Source organism: Palaemon carinicauda, chromosome 1 (assembly GCF_036898095.1).
Source record: "Palaemon carinicauda isolate YSFRI2023 chromosome 1, ASM3689809v2, whole genome shotgun sequence".
Taxonomy (NCBI): domain Eukaryota; kingdom Metazoa; phylum Arthropoda; class Malacostraca; order Decapoda; family Palaemonidae; genus Palaemon; species Palaemon carinicauda.
Window position 1 is genome coordinate 12,617,741 of NC_090725.1, and position 15,370 is coordinate 12,633,110.

The 15,370-nt window shown below is 44.0% G+C and overlaps 1 protein-coding gene across 2 annotated transcripts in view; it reads right to left on the bottom strand.

The window, feature by feature from the left end:
- The window catches only part of sol (small optic lobes), a 362,901-nt gene that overhangs the window by 327,512 nt on the left and 20,019 nt on the right, over positions 1-15,370 (bottom strand). The window contains exons 4-5 of one of the 2 annotated variants that reach the window (XM_068380123.1): positions 10,467-10,570; positions 7,807-8,025 (exon numbers count right to left, since the gene is read on the bottom strand). In XM_068380123.1, the coding sequence (XP_068236224.1) occupies positions 7,807-8,025; positions 10,467-10,538 (291 nt within the window). In that variant the 5' untranslated portion in view covers positions 10,539-10,570. Of the gene's footprint in view, positions 1-7,806; positions 8,026-10,466; positions 10,571-15,370 lie in introns of those variants that run through there. The other variant, XM_068380131.1, reaches the window with a different exon arrangement.

The window sequence follows — 15,370 nt, forward strand, 5'->3', positions numbered from 1 at the left end:
AGGAAATACCGACCAACCCATGGTCGAAACTGAGTTGGACAAAAGGTTTATATCTGTGTAAGAATAAACTTGCTGCCGCTACCGTCCTCTGAGAAGGATGGAGCCCTTTACACTAAGAAAAGTATAAACCAATGCAACAAGGCTTGCATCAAGGAACAGGCTATTATAGATATCCCCGATTAACGTACATAAGCTGAATGCTCAATAACTGATAAGAAATTGACACAGGTGAAGGAGACGCAAGGTTCCCGAGAACAAGTTTATTGACAAACAATAAATAGACATGGTTACCACAATTATACACATATGATAGGTGGATAACCAATAAATTTTCACAAGTACGGTGATAACCAGATATATGTTTATCTGAAAGAAAACATTAGAGCCACTTTTCACGCACCAAGGTATCAAAGTTAAAAGTCCATGTTACTAGCCACTGACATTAGCGTCAAAAACGCTCGGCACACATGTCTGTACTTATGCTAAATTCACCTTAAAGACGGAACAGTCACTGTGGGCACCCGGTGCCCTCACTCCCAGTTATAGCACCGCATATAACTATACACTCACCCTGGAATTAATAGTCCCAATTAAATCCACTGTTCCTCGCAGAGTTAAACAGCAGGGTTAACGACGCAACCAACTGCTACCACAGACCTCTTTAGCTGCTCCACTTGCTTAGCATAGTGGCGAAAGAACACCCTGGAAGACTTCCAGCCAGTATATGAACGAAGGTGTTCAAAATCCATAAAGTTAAAGAAGTTTAAGGATGAAGCAACTTTCCTCGGATCATGACCTGTGGGTGAACTGTCGGGATCCGCTCTGCGAATAAAGTATGTAATTTTCGCCCTGAGTTGTTTCAAAGATAAATTCGAGCCCGATGTTTCTCCTCTGAACAGTTGACCCCCATGGAAGTCTGAAGTTCTACGAAGATAGCCCTTTAGGCATTCTACAGGACATAGAGATGCATCTTCTTTCAGAGGGCAGATTCTCCAGGGACCCCACCTGTTGGTGGGCAACTCGTTCTTAGCGAGAAACGTAGGGTCCGGAAACAGGTTCAGCTCTCCCCCATCCAGGAACTGAACGCGGCCCTCATCTCTCGAGAGGGCTACAATCTCACTAACTCTGGCCCCAGACGCGAGTGCAAAAAGGAAGATAACCTTTTGAGTCAAATCCTTCAGTGCACACTCCTCATTATTCAGTAATGAGGCGAAATGAAGGACTTTATCTAAAGACCATGAAATAGGCTTTGGAGGAGCTGAAGGTCTAAGTCTGGCGCAGGCCTTCGGGATCTTGTTAAAGATTTCGTTAGCGAGGTCTACTTGGAAGGCGTACAGAATGGGCCTTGTCAAAGCAGACTTACATGTAGAAATCGTGTTAGCTGCCAGCCCCTGTCCGTGGAGGTGGATGAAGAAGGACAGGCAGAAATCCGTCGAGATCTCATGCAGATTCTTCTCTTTGACAAAGGCCACCCATTTTTTCCAAGCAGACTCGTACTGCCTTCTAGTAGACTTGCACTTATATTCCTCCAGGAAGTCGATGCTGTCTTTCGAGATCCCGAACCGCTTCTTCACCGCTAGGGAGAGAAAATCATGAGCTGCAGGGTCCGGGTTTTCTGTAATGAAGCGTAGACAGTCGACTTCTGGACTCGCTGGGACAGAACTGGGTCCGGGAGTGGCAGAAACTTCAGTTGTAGTTCCAGAGCCAGAGGGAACCACACGCTGTTCGGCCACTTGTGGGCCACTATCGCTGCTACTCCCTTGAAGGACCTCAGCTTGTTGAGGACCCTCAACAGAAGGTTGTGAGGGGGGAACAGGTAGATCCTGGACCATCTGTTCCAATCGAGGGACATCGCGTCCACTGCTTCCGCCAAGGGGTCCTCGTACGGGGACACATATTGCGGCAACTTCTTCTTGTCCTTCGTCGCGAAGAGATCTATCTGCAGTTCTGGGACTTGACTCGAGATGAAGGAGAATGATCCTGCGTCTAGGGACCATTCCGACTCTACCGGTGTAACCCTGGATAGAGCTTCCGCTGTCACATTGCGGACTCCTTGAAGGTGAACTGCCGACAGGTGCCACTTCTTCTTCTCCGCCAGTCGGAATATGGCCAACATCACCTGGTTGAGAGGTGGGGATCTCGATCCCTGCCGATTCAGACATTTCACAACCACCTCGCTGTCCAGTACCAACCTTATGTGGATCGAGTGACGCGGCGAAACTTTCCTCAGGGTAAGAAGTACTGCCATAGCTTCTAGAAAGTTTATGTGAAAGGTCCCGAATAGCTTGGACCAGGTCCCTTGGACCTTTTTCCGATGAGAGTGACCTCCCCACCCTTCCTTTGAAGCGTCTGTGTGAATCGTCACTGACGGGGGAGGTGGCTGAAGAGGTATCGACCTCTTTAGACGACTGGCCTGAGACCACGGTCTGAGAAGAGAACGTAGCCGAAGCGGAACCGGTCTCCTCAAGTCCCTTCGCGCGTTTGATGCAAAGCTTCTCCAAACCCCGGCTGCATCCTTTAGCTGTGCTCTTAGCACCGGGTCTGTTACCGACGCAAACTGAAGAGAGCCCAAAACCCTCTCTTGTTCGCGTCTTGATATCCCCTCGGAATCTAGAAGTCTCTTGACAGGCCCCGCTATCTCCTTCCTTTTCGACATCGGGATGGAGAATCGGTGTGACACTAGGTCCCAGTGAATTCCCAACCACTGGAACCTCTGAGATGGAGAAAGACAAGACTTCTTTCTGTTGATCTTGAATCCTAGATACTCTAGGAACTGAATCACCTGTAGGAAAGCCTGCAAGCATTCCGCCCTGGATGCTGCCCACACCAGCCAATCGTCCAGGTAGGCTACCACCTGGATCCCTTTTAGGCGTAACTGTTTGAGCGCTGCGTTCGCAAGCTTCGTGAAGATCCTTGGGGCTATGTTTAGCCCGAAAGGCATTGCTCTGAAGGCGTAAAGTCTTCGTTGTAGCTTGAATCCTAGGTAGGGGGAGAGACGGCGACTGATTGGTACATGCCAATAGGCGTCTGACAAGTCGATGGAGACGGTAAATGCCCTCTTGGGCAGTAAGGCCCTTATGTGTTGCAACGTTAACATCTTGAACTTGTGGTTCACTATGAACTTGTTGAGTGGCGACAAGTCCAGAATGACTCTGAGTTTCCCCGAGTCTTTCTTGGGAACACAAAACAGCCTCCCTTGGAACTTGATGGACTTTACCCTCCGGATCACCTTTTTCTCCAACAGTTCTTGAATGTACTCCTCCAAAACGGGGGTGGAGTGTTGGAAAAATCGAGGGCACGGGGGCGGAGTGCTGTACCAGCTCCAACCCAGTCCATTTCTGAGCAGGCTGTGGGCCCAGGGATCGAAGGTCCAACGATCCCGAAAGTACTGTAGTCTCCCTCCTACCGGCAACACTTCACTTTGACTGCTGCCCTGCAGTCTTGCCTCCTTGGCCGCGACCACCTCTGAATCCCTTTCCTCTTGAGGGGCGTCTAGACGAGCCTCTGGCTGCTCCTCTGGGCTTTGCTCGAAAGGTGGTAGACTGCCCTTCGAACACTGGGTTGAATGCCGGGGATGGCGAGGACACGGCCTGGGGCACCCATTGGAAGGTGGTCGGGGCCTGGGCTACCACCTGGGGCACCGGAGGCAAAGCCGATTGTTGCTGCATGAATATCAGGTGAATTTCAATTCACATGTATATACAAGCATGTACAAAGTTTAAAGAAAAGACACACACTTGTGTTTCCCACACAGTCACTTGCAGTAGCCTTCCAGCAATTAAAATCAAATGGTTAGTCTCTGCTAGAATAACCAAAGTAAATGTTTCCCAAGGGAAATAGGTGTAGCTCACACCTAAGGTGAGACTTTAACATACTGGTTAAAGACAGAAAGAACTCTCTTTCCATCCCTGTAAGGCAACACCAAGTGACTGCACAAGGCAACGCAAGCATGCTAGAAATACAGTGTTGTAACCTACTATATCATAGTCTCTCCCCACAGTATATACTATTATTATTATTATTATTATTATTTGCTAAGCTACAACCCTAGCTGGAAAAGCAAAATGCTATAAGCCCAGGGGCCCCAACAGGGAAAATAGCCCAGTAAGGAAAGGAAAGAAGGAAATATAAAATATTTTAAGAAGAGTAACATTAAAATAAATATTTCCTATATAAACTATGAAAACTTTAACAAAAAAGAGGAAGAGAAATTAAATAGAATAGTGTGCCTGATTGTACCCTCAAGCAAGAGAACTCTAACCCAAGACAGTGGAAGACCATGGTACAGAGGCTATGGCACTACCCAAGACTAGAGAACAATGGTTTGATTTTGGAGTGTCCTTCTCCTAGAAGAGCTGCTTACCATAGCTAAAGAGTCTCTTCTACCCTTACTAAGAGGAAAGTAGCCACAGAACAAATACAGTGCAGTAGTTAACCCCTTGAGCGAAGAAGAATTGTTTAGTAACCTCAGTGTTGTCAGGTGTGTGAGGACAGAGGAGAATCTGTTAAGAATAGGCCAGACTATTCGGCGTATGTGTAGGCAAAGAGAAAGAACCGTAACCAAAGAGAAGGATCCAACGTAGTACTGTCTGGCCAGTCAAAGGACCCCATAACTCTCTGGCGGTAGTATTTCAACGGGCGGCTGGTGCCTTGGCCAACCTACTATACAGGGGAGTACTGATATAGTACATGGGGTGGCGTGCCGGCCGGCACCCCCCCCACAGGTAGATCTCAAGTATGCGACTTAAGAACTCTAAGGTGGCAGAACTCTAGTTCCGATGTCTGTGCCGGCCGGCAGTGACTGCCGGCCTGCAGCTACACTAGGTGGCGCCCGGCTGTCGACCACCACTCCCAGTGGCCAGCAGACAGGGCGAGGTAAAGGCCGGCCGGCAGAGGTAAACAACCCATGCCGGCCGGCAGCCACGCTAGGTAGCGCCCGGCTGCCGGCCACCACTCATAGCGGCCGGCAGATGAGCGAGGAGACCAGCCGGCAAAGGCATGTAGCCATCGCCGGCCGGCAGCAAGAGAACTAGAGAACACCAACTACCCGACTGCCGGCCACTTAGGCCGGCAGTCGGCAGAGTACAACACACAAGAAGAAAACAGAATGTTATTCTGGTGCCGGGCTAAGAGGCTATACTACCTCAACGCCCAACACCCGAAAGAGTGCTGAAAGGAAGGGGAGAATCTAATTCAGGCTTCTTAACCACTGCTCACTAGATCTACAGACAGGAGTGGATGAGGGACCAAGGGAGGACCGGGCAGCACTCAAGGTAACAGGTCCTCTGCCGGCCGGCACACTCTGCCGGCCAGCAGGGAACCAAGTCAGCTCCCCATCTTAACCTATACTAGGTACGGATGTAGGAAGGCAGACACTAAGGACATTACGGGAAGGACAGAAGGGAAGGGACAAGAGGGTCCTGTCCAACCTTGCACTGGTTAAGGATCACCCACGGCCAAGAAAGCCCATCTCAGCCTAGGGGGGAATCCGGGGAGGGAGGCCGGCAATACTTGCTGCCTCCCTATAACCAATGCAAGGAAGGTATTGCTATTCCAGGGAAAGGGACACACCCCGCACCCGGAACAGCAACAAGGACAAGTCTGAAGGGTCACCGAACGAAGGGATCATAGCTACAGAAACCTTCAAGAGTGCCCGAAGGAGGCTAAACCTCCTATGTCTGTGTCAGACAGCGAGGGAGGCTCTACCCCAAGCCAGACCAACACAGACTCAGACTTAAAACACTGCTGTACTGTCCCTCTTTGAACCAGACAAGCTGGAACAGGAAGGTACAGTACCACCCCAAAATAGTTATATCGAAAATTAATTCAAATAAACCACTAGGGTTAAGCCCCAGGCTTAAGCAGAGGGAAAGGGTTTGCGCGCCTTCCCCGAAGAGAAGGGAGCAAATGGGGGGAACAAGAAAACATATCAATAGCCTAAGACAACCTAGCCTAGGCACTGGGAGAATCGATTGCCTAAATCACCGAAACTCACTCAAATACCATCTTGGAAAACTCTCAGCATAAACTTATATGTATAACGTTGCCTAACGCTTCAATAAAATTTAAATAACCACACTTGGAAGACTAAATATCATGCAGGAAGTACAAGGGCCAAACGACTAGGCTACAAGGTCTAGCGTAGGCCAGCCTAGGCAAATCCTTCGCCAAGGCGCTATACTACAGCATCATAAAAGTATTCCTAAATAAGCTAAGCAGATAATTTTATTAAAGCGAAAAGGGGGCTGGGAACGTCGCTCTGGCTAACCAAATAAATCCTGTCTAGCGAGCGACAGCGTCCAGGACGCCTCCAGCAGGCAACAGCTCTTGTATCAAAAATAACTTTTAATTACTTTAATTTTTACCAAGAGCCTACATTTATACATAAAAGAAATGGTACTCAACTTATCGGAAGCAGAAGAAGTTGGAGAAAGCATATTAGCTTGAGTAAATCCAAGATATTTGGTAGAAACACAGGGAAAACACCGAGTTGTATAGCTACGCAAAAAGGAATACAGATGGCGCCGTGAGCGGCGCAGGGCACGCTTACAAAACGGGGAGGAGAGAGGCCTTATGAACGGCTCCCCCCTTTCTTATCGTTTTCGTTTTCTTGCCATTTGACCCCTACGAAGTGTTAACTCTGTTCGGGGTACAGATTGCCATGTGGCGTGTCAAGAATACGTCCGCTGATATTTTGCGATATCCCTGATTCTTTTATTAGGGATATTTGCTCCAGGAGTTAGAATTCTGGGTACCTTAAGGTAAATTCTCTGGGAATATCGCCGTAGTTGTAATATACCCTAGGAAGCTACCTTAGAGGAACTTCCATCAGGACGACATGGCTTGAGCCCAAAAAGAGTGGATACAACTCCCTGACCTATTTTGAAGCTGCAGAAACTAAAAGGATATCTTCATTCTAACATGTTATGCGGAACCTTCTAGAAGAAAACTGTATGGGGCCCCGGGTAAAGTTCCTGGAGAAAATGGATATGTAAGCAATGGATACCTGAACCTCAGTGGAACTCGTGGATATGCAACTTCTGTAGGAGTTTCTTCCAGGTAGTTTGGGACCTGAGCTGATCTACTAGCATAAGCCAAAGATCCAAATATTGATCTTGCTGATTGGTAAGGGGAGCAATCAGTGTTTTCCCGGAATGACAAGAAGTGTTGATTATCAAATTTTCTTTAGGGGAATTCTATTTTATTTTTTTCTAATTAAATCTTTAATTTAATTTTTGAGTGGTTGCAATCACATCCCATCATATCAACACTATCTCTTTGTTCTCATTTCATTTACTGCCTTACAATCTATTTTTGAGGAACTTAGCACACTCATGCAGGGTCATTGCTTATTCTGGTATGGACAAAACATAATCTTTATTCATAAAGAATCTAAACTAGCCTATTAGTTACAAAAACTTTTATAAGATATGGAGATACCTATAATTGTCTGTTAAATATATAGTACGCATCTAAAAACAAAGCATCATTCCTTCAGGTTTTATTATATAATTAATTTGTGTATAAATTATCCACAGAATTTCTTTCTGTAATAGCCATATTCTTTCAAAAAGTTTTCACTTCTAAAATATTTGGGATTAGAAGAGCTTAGTCTTTTCTCAATATAATGGTAGAAGTAATAATAGGGATAAAAAATACTAAAATGGGGCAGTTATTTGGCGTACACATTCAAGATTACATGTGCTGCTGACTAATGATGAAAAAAAGACCAATCACGCATAATTCATACTCAATAAATGTTGCCATGCTAACATCTTTACCCAAATATGAAAAAAAATACTTTACCCTATACATATACCATGTTGTCGCTCCAGGGTATGTTCGATCTATCCTATACGTAGACAAAGAATGGCAACAAAATGCATTAATCCATTCTCTCACATGATCCTTTGTTGCAGCTCCTTGTCCAATTCGGAAACTTGCCGTGAAACGTTCTTCTCCCTCAAGTGGCTCACATTCTTCATAGCTCTCAAAATAATAATCATAATCAGGAGGGAGCATTTTCTGTAATGAGAAGTGATTATAATGAAGTATTTTCAAAACCATGAAACTATTTTTCTAAATTGATTGGATAACTTTGAACAATACTAACTCTTTGTACAATATGTATAAACAACTTGGGTGAAAAATACAACATAATACTGACAATGCATACAATATTGAGAAAACAGCCAATAATAAGGTCAAACACAAATCAACTTTACAAAACCAAACTTATAAAAGGCCATTTCACCTTTGATGCAAATTTGGTACCAATTAAATCATACCACTGTACAGTACAAACAACCAACTTTCAAAATCTTGTCCAAACAAGGATAGCGACTGATAAAGATAACCTAAACCTAGTCCTACATTACTAAAATTAAATTTGTACTTAACTGGAAACCTTAATTTGTGAACTTTAACCTAAAGTGCCCAATTCCTTATACACTAACTATCCTTCAAAGTTAAAAATTCCAACAGAAAATTACCTAATCTCATTGCTGTCACTACTAAACTGAAGATCTAATACTCATCAAAATTACACAAATCATTTCTTGAATAATGATTGGCATTGTGAAAAGCACAACACCACTGTGTGGGATTTAAAACTTTTTCCAAGGATACATTTTTGATAAAATTCATAGTGGATACTATTCTAATGTAATGTGTTTACATGTTTAAATCTGGGAAACAAGTTTCACCTGAAAGACAAGTTCCAATTCAGAAACATTCCTTCTCTAAAAAGAGTTTAATACAGTACTGACTGACTCTTCAAAAACAGGTAACCTACATGCACTAAAAAATTGATTAGCAAGACATATCCGGAGGCAAAACTATAAGTCAAAACCAGCTCATTTTCTGCACAGGAACTGGTATAGCCTGAATCCCCGAAGGAGGAATAAGCTCATATAAAGTATTTGGAGCCTTAAAAACTCCAGTTCAGGCAATGAAGGAGATTCTGATATACGAAACTACAGACAGAAAATTTAACAACAAAAAATAACTGCAGCATGCTGAGGCTACAACTGAAAAATTAATGAAAATCAAAGATGCTGCTGCTGGAAGATGTTTACATGACTGCTCAAATTACTGTTTCCAGACCTCCTCTGAGCTGGAACATTTGTCATGCCAAAATGACTATTTTTTCTAGTTGAAGCTTTTCATTAAAAGATGATCAGCTCATGTACTACAGTCATATTAGAATAACAGATTTTTAACAAAAAGTTTACATCTCTCTCAATTCTCAAAACCTCCTTTAAGGGAGTAATAAATAAACTATAAAATATGCTCTTCACTCTGAAATGTTTATTCACTAATCTACTGAAACTTGGTAAAAGAGTAAATAAAGCACCCTTATGGTTAAATCTCATTAATAATACAGAGTCTGTAACTAAGTCCTTTTTCTTGCTAAAACTAAAGCTAAAAAGAATTAGTTTTATACGTGAAATAAACTTCATTTAGAGACTTAACCCGAAGAACCTCAAATTCCTTATAACAACATTCAAATTCCGTGTAATTTAATTTTCACCCGTGGGCTTACCAATAACAATGGAACAAACGGTATCTAATCACATTGTTAGGAACAATATCAAAACAAAACTAGGCAAAACTAAAGTAGACAAACATCTATAAACACTTAACTGACAGAAGAGAAAACCCCTTTTGCATATTTTAGATACATACCTTGTGAATTTAATAATGAAACTGATATTGGTTTTGGTAGCAGATAATTAAGTTTTTACTTTTAAACTAAAAACACAGAACTGATATTGATACAATCTATTAGCAGAAGACCCTCTGGCTGCTATTAATAGAATGTCTTACAAGCCTTATGAAAAATTCCTACTTCTGAGAAAACTGTACAGTGAAGAGTTTTCAAGAAATAAACTGCAGCATGGAGGAGGTTTGGTGCATTATTTATTTATTTATTTATTTATTCATATATATATATATATATATATATATATATATAATATATATATATATATATATATATATATATTATATATATATATATATATATATATATATATATATATATATATATATATATATATATATATATATATATAGTGTTTATGTATAATGTATACAGTATATATTTAGGGTGTATATACTTATACATACTGTTTATAATTATATAAAAGTACACATATACAGATACATATATAGTATATACATATATACTCATATATACACATAACAGGAAAAAAAACATTTTGATTTTCTTATCAAAGATAATTATTAAATGGAATAAAGATAATATGACAGGTTAGTTAACTCTAATTTTATTAGTTTCTCATTTTACTTCTAGTGTTCAGCAATATTACCGATGTCCAACCCATAACGCAAAGGAACAGTATAAATTTCATAGTCCCATTGTTATATGTGGAACATGCAACTGAAGGTCATGACAGATGAAAGCATCAATATTGCTTATGTAAATATAACAATTACTGTACCTTCAAGTTGGGATGCTCCTCAAAAGAATTCCTCTGCTCACTTTCTATGGGATAACTTGTTGTTACAGACATGTTTGAAACTTGTGAAGCACTTGCATTCTACACTGCAAAACAATAAATAGAATTATAACACAGTAGCTCTATCTTCCCTAATATATATTCTGTATACTGTTTACAGCACACATTATTCTATACTTCCTCATTAAGCCTATTACTTTGTCTTAATAAAACACTTGCAAACCACCAATTCAACCTTAGTTTGTTCTTATTATACAGTATGCTAGTTGGACGGATGGATAGATGTATAAACCTTGAGGCAATGACCAGCACCTGTGTCAGTGAAGCCATTTAAAGCTGTATGCCATTATAAACAACACCTTGCTAACAGAGGTTTTCTGGGCTCGAACCTGTGCCGCCCAGTGAATAAGCTCCATTTAGCACTTATTCTTAGGTAATTTACTGCTAAATATACCAGAGAAAAAATGTAAAGGAGTGCTAGGTTAACTAGCTCGCTCACCTATTGGTGTCGGTATAAAATTGGGCGTATAATCCAGAGGTCCCGCACTATTTACATTCATCCACGACAAAGACCCCAATAGAGGAGAGCCGTTCAACCTCACTCGGCACCACCAACTCTGCATCCGCTCAGAACCCAACTCCTTTTAGCACGCTTGTGTTGTAACCCGCTTTTTTGTTGTGCTCTCATAATTCGCTTTTTTCCACTGGATTATGGCTTCTTCGTCGGTTTCCCAGGAGACACCGTCTAAGTTAAGTACCAAGCTATGTTTTGCTGTGTTTTGAGCATTCTAGATCGTTTAATATTTAAATTATAGGAGTTTATTCTCTTTGTTCATACCGATCTTGCTCGACTTCGCTTACAGTTGGTACTCCTGTTTTGAGAGCTTTTAGTTTCACTCGCGGTGTTACTATGTGTATTATTTTTATTATTATTTAAATGATTATTTGTTATTGTGGATATTCATTATTTAGCGTTTAGAACCCTCGTGGTTCATTTTTAGGGCCGATATCAGTTACGTATCGTTATGGCTTGCCGACCTTCGTTACTAGGCGGCAATTTTATTTTATAAGTCATCAGGTGTGTCCTTTGTGATTTATTTATTATGTTGCATGCCTTGCCCTAAAATTTTTTATGTGTATATTTATATAATTTTTCAACGCTATTACTATTATAATGAATATTTGTGCTATTACTCCGTTTGATCTGTCTGGTTGGGGATCGTCAGTTGGTAGCCCTGCTGCTCCGTATCACGTGATCCTTCCCCAAGCTCCCCCTCTCGCTAGGTGGGCGGCTAGGCTTCTCTCCCCCCTCCCCTAGGGGACCGTTGCCTTCCCTCCTTTTAGAGGGGGTAGTTCAGTGTGTATGGACTTTGTCCTCCGGGTGTCACGGCGGGTTCGTCTCTGTCTAGACTGGTTGGCCACCGGTCAACAGAGTTGGATCCCGGTGCACCCTATTTTATATTCACTTATCACACTTTTATTATGTTATACGAAACCCTCCGGGTTCGGTTGGCGGTTCTTATCTACAGTTCCGCCCCCCTATTAATTTATAACAGTTCCTATAATTATATATGATTATATATATGACAGATTACTATCTCAGAGTTCCTATATGAATTGGTTTATGGATATACTTTTATTTCCCGGCCCGGAGCTTAACCCCGCCCCGGGAAATCAGACACTATGTGTCTTAATCCTTTGTTGCATCCTTTTTTATGCTCCCGGCTCGACCGGAATGGATAACTATACTCTAGTCTTAAGTTAGACTTATGTTTAGGCCCGGGTCCTCCGGACCCGCCCCTACTTAAGAGTATTACAGTTAAGTTCTAGTCTTAAGTTAGACTTATGTTAGTCCCGGGTCCTCCGGACCCGCCCCTACTTAAGAGAATTGCAGTTTCTCATATACTATTCTTTTTATAGATGGTGCATTGTCAGACGACGGCCTGTGCGGCTGTTCTACATCAGCCTTGTGGGCATACCGTATGTCGGTCTCACGCCCTTTGCGGGGTTCAGCTGGAGGACATCGTGGTCTGGCACCCTGATAACTGCATGGTCTGTTTTGACCTCATCACCACCCTTGGATCTGACTCGGTGAGTCCTGTTGGCTATGTTGCCTTCTTATTTATCTTACCTTTTTTGGTATACATACACTATTTAGTAAGATTTCTATGGTCTTGAAGGACCACTGGGAGTCTGCCTTTTTATAATTCCCACTATTATTTCAGGCATCCCCGGAGCAAAAGTCTGCGGCTCGGGCCACACTGAAAGTGTGGGTTGGTGGTTTTGCCCGAAACGTGAAATCCAAGCAGCCTTACGTCCTATCCGAAGACTATTGTGCCATGGTCTACCCTAACGCCAAGTCTTCAGCCGCTGTGGCTAGGCATGTTGCAGCTCCCATCATTGCCCACATTGATGCCACCATAGCGGGGTTTACTGATCAAGATCAAGATCCGTCGGATGCCCCCGGAGATCTGGAAGACAATGTTGCTTCCATGAACCTGGACGTCGAACCCATGTTATTGGATGACCCGGACGCAGGTAGGGTGGTAAGTGAGGCAGGTGGTACCGGCGCTGAGATTCCTATCCTCAGCCCCGCTCTTTCTTCTTCTTCTGATCGCTCTTCCTTTCATGGTTTTTCTGGGGACCGTGATTCGTCTCAACGTTCACACCCGGTTCCCCCCAAGGATAAGTCTACATCTAGAACCTTACCTAAAGCTCGTAAGCCTCACAAGGCTTCCCGTAGTTCTAAGCTGAATACAAACCCGTCATCTAAGGCTTCCGGCTCCTCCTCTAAGTCTCACGACCCGGGAGTACAATCCGCCACTCCTGCTCCTAGCCCGGGCCTTTCCGAATCAGCCATGCTTCGCATTGTGTCGGAGATGCAAGCTAAGTTGGTGTCGGAAATGCAGGCCAAGATGGACACGATGTTCTCTAACATCGGTCAGAGACTTGGGGCATTAGAGCAAGGTGCTCCGGAGCGAGTCCAAAGCTCTCTCATCCCGGATGCCTCTAAGCTCCCGCCGTTTTCCAAGAATAATCCTTGGCGCATGGCTCTTCATTCTCCGTTCTCAGACGGAATGTTAACTTTGGAGGGTCTTGGCACTCGTCCTCTAGAGGACTTTGAATTCTTTCCTCCTGGTCTCGCATTTCCATTTCATGGTTATGCCAGGCTTACCGAGGAAGCTCTGGTTCGGCTAGATAAGGTCCCCAAAGAGACCGTCATCTACCCAAAAGAACAAGCCCAATCTGTTTGGGCTAGGTTTTTGAACGACATTGGTTGCACCAACACCATGTTGACGCCGTATAAGAGTTCCTTCACAATGTTTTTAATGGATAAAAACACCGTGACTCCATGCGTCAATAAGGTAGCAGAGCTGGCTTTCCAATATGCTCTGGAGGAGAAGCCCTTGCCTCCCATCCGAGAGGTGGATCCGATCTCCCTCCTTCTTCCTTCTGGCATTGAGTGTTGGGACAATGTCCATACCACTTTTACCTCTGGCAAGCTATCAGCGGACTGTGCCTCAGTTATGTTTAGTGAGCGGCTTCCCCGTCTCCCGGAATCCCTCATTAAACAGGAGTATGATTCCCGCCTACGTGTTGGCCGAACTCTGAACTTGGCCACCTCCACGGAGTCGATAGCCTTGACTTATGATACTGAGAGTATCTTTAAGTCTCTCAATAAGGCTACGTTGCAGTCATTGTATTATGACCTTTATGACTTCGCTATTGCCAAACGTAGGTGTCGCAAGCACGTCCTGGCTGAGGCGACTATTAGGCACGAGCCTATTAAGCTTATCCGGTCCTCCTGCTGGGGTTCAAATCTCTTCCCTGAGGACCTTGTGGAGGAAGTCTTGGCTGAGGCCACTAGAGTCAATCAGAGCCTTAAAGCCCGTTGGGGTTTGACTCCTAAACGGAAATATGACCCCGCAAATTACCAAGCCCGGGGTAGGAAGAAGCTCCGCCCGTATACCTCCACCCATTTCAGGCAACAGCAGAGTAGTTCATCCAATTTCCGACTGCCTCTTCCTCCATCTCCCGTTGCTCCTGCGCAGCCTTCTACCTCTCAGGCTCCTTCGGATGACTATGTCACCGTTCTGCTCCCTAAGAGCCAGCTTTCCGGTGCCTCCACCACCTCTCCTGCCTTTAACCAGTCTTATGAGGCTCATAGCTCTTCCCAGAGTTATAACAGAGGTAGAGGCTACCACCGTGGTTCAAACCAGAACAGGGGTAGAGGAAAATCTTTTCGCAAGGGAAAGAACTTCCGAGGCGGACGTGGAGGCAACTCCTCAAGCCAATACTGAGGTGCAGCAGGTAGGGGGGAGGCTTTATGCCTTCCGCAACAAATGGAGGTTCAGTTCCTGGGCTTTCAGTATCATCTCCAAGGGACTGGGGTGGAGTTGGATTCAAGGGCCTCCTCCTCCGAACAAATTTCATCAACATTCCACTCCGGACCTAGTCGAATTCGTCCAGGATCTGTTACAAAAGAACGCCATACAAGAAACGAAACACCTGAAGTTTCAGGGTCGGCTGTTCAGTGTCCCGAAGAAGGATTCGGACAAGAGAAGAGTGATTCTAGACCTATCCCTTCTCAACTTGTCCATTCAATGCGACAAGTTTCGAATGCTTACCGTCTCGCAGGTGCGGACCTTACTTCCCCGTGGGGCCGTCACCACCTCTATCGATCTTACAGACGCCTATTATCACGTCCCGATAGCGAGACACTTCCGTCCGTATCTAGGCTTCCGCCTAGGGGACAAAAATTACTCCTTCAAGGTGATGCCTTTCGGGCTCAACATCGCCCCAAGGATCTTCACAAAGTTAGCAGAAGTCGCTGTTCAGGAACTCAGAAATCAGGGGATTCAAGTAGTAGCCTATCTGGACGACTG